General features: G+C 42.0%; 2 protein-coding genes across 2 annotated transcripts; both read left to right on the plus strand.

The window, feature by feature from the left end:
• The first annotated feature begins 143 nt into the window (after positions 1-143).
• On the plus strand, positions 144-1859 carry LOC135153470 (uncharacterized). The gene has a single exon (XM_064096095.1). The coding sequence runs from the start codon at positions 144-146 to the stop codon at positions 1857-1859; it is 1716 nt and encodes a 571-aa protein (XP_063952165.1).
• Positions 1860-1890: 31 nt separating this feature from the next.
• Positions 1891-2298, plus strand: LOC135153471 (uncharacterized). Its single transcript, XM_064096096.1, has one exon. It carries the CDS (start codon positions 1891-1893, stop codon positions 2296-2298), a length of 408 nt encoding a protein of 135 aa, XP_063952166.1.
• Positions 2299-5189: the final 2891 nt, after the last annotated feature.

Consider the following 5189-nt stretch of genomic DNA (forward strand, 5'->3'; position numbering starts at 1 on the left):
TTAATATACCAACAGAACATCAAGTTGTGGACAATGGAAATAATAATAATAAAAATAAAACAACGAAAGAGGAATGTGCCACTATAGTTGCATAGGATGATCTGATGATCAACAAAAGCAAGCTAGAAAAGATCATTCGGAAAATGGCGCCATGGAAAGCTGCCGGTCCAGACGGTGTGCAAGCTTTCTGGGTTAAAAGGTTCACAAATCTTTATGAAAGGCTGAGCATGCAAATGAACGAGATTGTCGTGAATGGTAACCCCCATGATTGGATGACAAAAGGAAGAACGGTTCTCATCCCAAAGGATCCTACCAAAGGCAACATTCCGTCAAGCTACCGTCCAATTACCTGCTTGCCGATTCTCTGGAAGTTACTGACTGGCATAATATCAGAAGAAATACATCAACACCTGGACGATCAAGACATACTACCATGGGAACAGAAGGGATGTAGAAAAGGAAGTAGAGGAACAAAAGAACAACTATGCATCGACAAAGGAATTATGAAAGACAGCAAGAAAAGAAAAACGAACCTCGCAATGGCATGGATTGACTACAAGAAAGCATACGACATGGTTCCGCACTCTTGGATCATCGAGTCTATGGAAATGTTAGGGGTAGCAGACAATATCAGAAGGTTCCTCATTACAAGTATGACGAGATGGAGAACTAAGTTGGAAAGTAATGGTGAAGTGCTTGGAGAGGTTGGTATCAAGAGTGGAATCTTTCATGGAGATAGTCTATCTCCATTGCTGTTTGTGATGGCAATGACACTATTAACTAAGGTACTCAGAAGATCCAGGCTAGGATATGAGTTCAAGAGCAAGGCAAAAATCAACCATCTATTATACATGGACGATTTGAAGCTGTTTGGTAAGACACAAAGTGACTTGGAGTCTCTCATCAACACTTTGCGGATCTTCAGCGAAGACATCGGTATGCAGTTTGGGTTGGATAAATGTGCAATGATTACTCTCATGAAAGGTAAGCCAGCCAATGACAACAACTTCCAGATGCCGAACGGAGAAGAGATCAGATCAATCGAAGGCGGTGGTAGCTATAAATATCTCGGAATATTAGAGGCAGATCAGTTGAAACATCAAAAAATGAAGAAGAAGATTGAGGCAGAGTATATCAGGAGAATTCGGAAGGTGCTCAAATCCAAACTAAATGCTGGAAACATGGTGAAGGCTGTTAACACTTGGGCAGTAGCCCTAGTGAGATATGCTGCTGGCATAGTTGAATGGAACAAGCTTGAACTCGAAACCCTGGACAGGAAGACAAGGAAGTTGCTAACTATGCATGGGATGTTTCACCCAAAGTCTGATGTAGATAGACTTTATGTGTCAAGAGAGAAGGGAGGACGTGGTCTGGCTGGAATAGAGGAGACTGTAAGATATGAGGAACAAAGCCTATACTGCTATATTGAAGGCCAGATGGATAGCATCATGACGGCAGTCAAAGAGTCGATGAGGAAAGGAAAGGATGTGACAGCGAAACAGCTGAAGGCTGATCAAAGGAAAATGAGACTGGAAGGATGGAAAGAGAAGGTGATGCACGGGCAGCATTTAAGACAGACAGAGGAGTTTGCTGGCCCAGAGAGTTGGCAGTGGCTGAAACGAGGAAGTTTAAATAAGGAGACGGAAAGTATGCTAGTTGCTGCTCAGGACCAAGCAATTAGAACAAATTACCGAAGAGCCAAAGTTGAAAAGGAGCATACATCTCCCTCATGTAGAATGTGTCATGACAAAGACGAAACGGTGTCTCATCTGGTGAGTGAATGCAGCAAAATGACACAGACAGAGTACAAAGTAAGGCACGACAGAGTAGCAGCTCCAGTTCATTGCATTGGGGTCTAGCCAAGAAGTACCATTTACCCCATGCGGAAAAATGGTACGAACATCGAGCAGAGCCTGTAGTAGAGAACGACGATGTAAAACTTTTATGGATTTTAATATCCAGACAGACAAGGTCATTGAAGCTAGACGACCAGACATCGTTCTCTTAAAGAAGAAGGAAAAGGAATGTCTCATCATAGATATTGCGATTCCGGGAGACTGCAGAGCTTGGCGTAAAGAGGAGGAAAAGATACAGAAGTATAACGATCTGGCATGGGAGCTGAGAAGGATATGGAAGGTGAAGACGAAGGTGGTACTAATAGTCATCGGAGCCTTAGGAACAGTGACAACAAGACACAGAAGCTTTCTGGCTGTTCTAGGAGTCGAGGTGTCCTTTGAAACGATACAGAAGGCAAGCTTGCTTGGAACAGCTCATATCTTACGGAAGGTCTTGAATTAGAAAGAGAAGTGAACAATGAGAAGAGGACCCATTTGATATAATATAGAACAATAACCCTAGATTTCTGGAAGAAGTCCGGTTGCTGTTTAATATACCAACATAACATCAAGTTGTGGACAATGGAAATAATAATAATAATAATAATAATAATAATGATAATAATAATAATAATAATAGAATATAGAACAATAACCCTAGATTTCTGGAAGAAGTCCGGTTACTGTTTAATATACCAACAGAACATCAAGTTGTGGACAATGGAAATAATAATAATAAAAATAAAACAACGAAAGAGGAATGTGCCACTATAGTTGCATAGGATGATCTGATGATCAACAAAAGCAAGCTAGAAAAGATCATTCGGAAAATGGCGCCATGGAAAGCTGCCGGTCCAGACGGTGTGCAAGCTTTCTGGGTTAAAAGGTTCACAAATCTTTATGAAAGGCTGAGCATGCAAATGAACGAGATTGTCGTGAATGGTAACCCCCCTGATTGGATGACAAAAGGAATAACGGTTCTCATCCCAAAGGATCCTACCAAAGGCAACATTCCGTCAAGCTACCGTCCAATTACCTGCTTGCCGATTCTCTGGAAGTTACTGACTGGCATGATATCAGAAGAAATATATCAACACCTGGACGATCAAGACATACTACCATGGGAACAGAAGGGATGTAGAAAAGGAAGTAGAGGAACAAAAGAACAACTATGCATCGACAAAGGAATTATGAAAGACAGCAAGAAAAGAAAAACGAACCTCGCAATGGCATGGATTGACTACAAGAAAGCATACGACATGGTTCCGCACTCTTGGATCATCGAGTCTATGGAAATGTTAGGGGTAGCAGACAATATCAGAAGGTTCCTCATTACAAGTATGACGAGATGGAGAACTAAGTTGGAAAGTAATGGTGAAGTGCTTGGAGAGGTTGGTATCAAGAGAGGAATCTTTCAGGGAGATAGTCTATCTCCATTGCTGTTTGTGATGGCAATGACACTATTAACTAAGGTACTCAGAAGATCCAGGCTAGGATATGAGTTCAAGAGCAAGGCAAAAATCAACCATCTATTATACATGGACGATTTGAAGCTGTTTGGTAAGACACAAAGTGACTTGGAGTCTCTCATCAACATCTTGCGGATCTTCAGCGAAGACATCGGTATGCAGTTTGGGTTTGATAAATGTGCAATGATTACTCTCATGAAAGGTAAGCCAGCCAATGACAACAACTTCCAGATGCCGAACGGAGAAGAGATCAGATTAATCGAAGGTGGTGGTAGCTATAAATATCTCGGAATATTAGAGGCAGATCAGTTGAAACATCAACAAATGAAGAAGAAGATTGAGGCAGAGTATATCAGGAGAATTCGGAAGGTGCTCAAATCCAAACTAAATGCTGGAAACATGGTGAAGGCTGTTAACACTTGGCAGTATCCCTAGTGAAATATGCTGCTGGCATAGTTGAATGGAACAAGCTTGAACTCGAAACCCTGGACAGGAAGACAAGGAAGTTGCTAACTATGCATGGGATGTTTCACCCAAAGTCTGATGTAGATAGACTTTATGTGTCAAGAGAGAAGGGAGGACGTGGTCTGGCTGGAATAGAGGAGACTGTAAGATATGAGGAACAAAGCCTATACTGCTATATTGAAGGCCAGATGGATAGCATCATGACGGCAGTCAAAGAGTCGATGAGGAAAGGAAAGGATGTGACAGCGAAACAGCTGAAGGCTGATCAAAGGAAAGTGAGACTGGAAGGATGGAAAGAGAAGGTGATGCACGGGCAGCATTTAAGACAGACAGATGAGTTTGCTGGCCCAGAGAGTTAGCAGTGGCTGAAACGAGGAAGTTTAAAGAAGGAGACGGAAAGTATGCTAGTTGCTGCTCAGGACCAAGCAATTTAGAACAAATTACCGAAGAGCCAAAGTTGAAAAGGAGCATACATCTCCCTCATGTAGAATGTGTCATGACAAAGACGAAACGGTGTCTCATCTGGTGAGTGAATGCAGCAAAATGACACAGACAGAGTACAAAGGAAGGCACGACAGAGTAGCAGCTGCAGATCATTGGGGTCTGGCCAAGAAGTACAATTTACCCCATGCGGAAAAATGGTACGAACATCGAGCAGAGCCTGTAGTAGAGAACGACGATGTAAAACTTTTGTGGGATTTTAATATCCAGACAGACAAGGTCATTGAAGCTAGACGACCAGACATCGTTCTCTTAAAGAAGAAGGAAAAGGAATGTCTCATCATAGATATTGCGATTCCGGGAGACTGCAGAGCTTGGCGTAAAGAGGAGGAAAAGATACAGAAGTATAACGATCTGGCATGGGAGCTGAGAAGGATATGGAAGGTGAAGACGAAGGTGGTACCAATAGTCATCGGAGCCTTAGGAACAGTGACAACAAGACACAGAAGCTTTCTGGCTGTTCTAGGAGTCGAGGTGTCCTTTGAAACGATACAGAAGGCAAGCTTGCTTGGAACAGCTCATATCTTACGGAAGGTCTTGAATTAGAAAGAGAAGTGAACAATGAGAAGAGGACCCATTTGATAGAATATAGAACAATAACCCTAGATTTCTGGAAGAAGTCCGGTTGCTGTAAAATATACCAACAGAACATCAAGTTGTGGACAATGGAAATAATAATAATAATAATAATAATAATAGGATGTGTGGAAAAGAGACCGAAACAATCATGCATTTGGTATCAGCATGTTCGACTCTTGCTGGAACTGAGTACATCACAAGACATGACAATATTGCCAAACTTATCCATTGGCAACTACTGAAGGATCGCGGTAAAATGACTTGTGATCACGCTTTGGAACATCAGCCACAAACGATCACCACGATCAATAACAGCACCATATATTGGAACTGTGGCATA

Source organism: Lytechinus pictus, chromosome 3 (assembly GCF_037042905.1).
Source record: "Lytechinus pictus isolate F3 Inbred chromosome 3, Lp3.0, whole genome shotgun sequence".
NCBI lineage: Eukaryota > Metazoa > Echinodermata > Echinoidea > Temnopleuroida > Toxopneustidae > Lytechinus > Lytechinus pictus.

Excerpts from the sequence above, each read along its gene's own strand:
- LOC135153470 (XM_064096095.1), top strand. The coding sequence starts at position 144 with ATGGCGCCATGGAAAGCTGCCGGTCCAGACGGTGTGCAAGCTTTCTGG.
- LOC135153471 (XM_064096096.1), top strand. The coding sequence starts at position 1,891 with ATGGTACGAACATCGAGCAGAGCCTGTAGTAGAGAACGACGATGTAAA.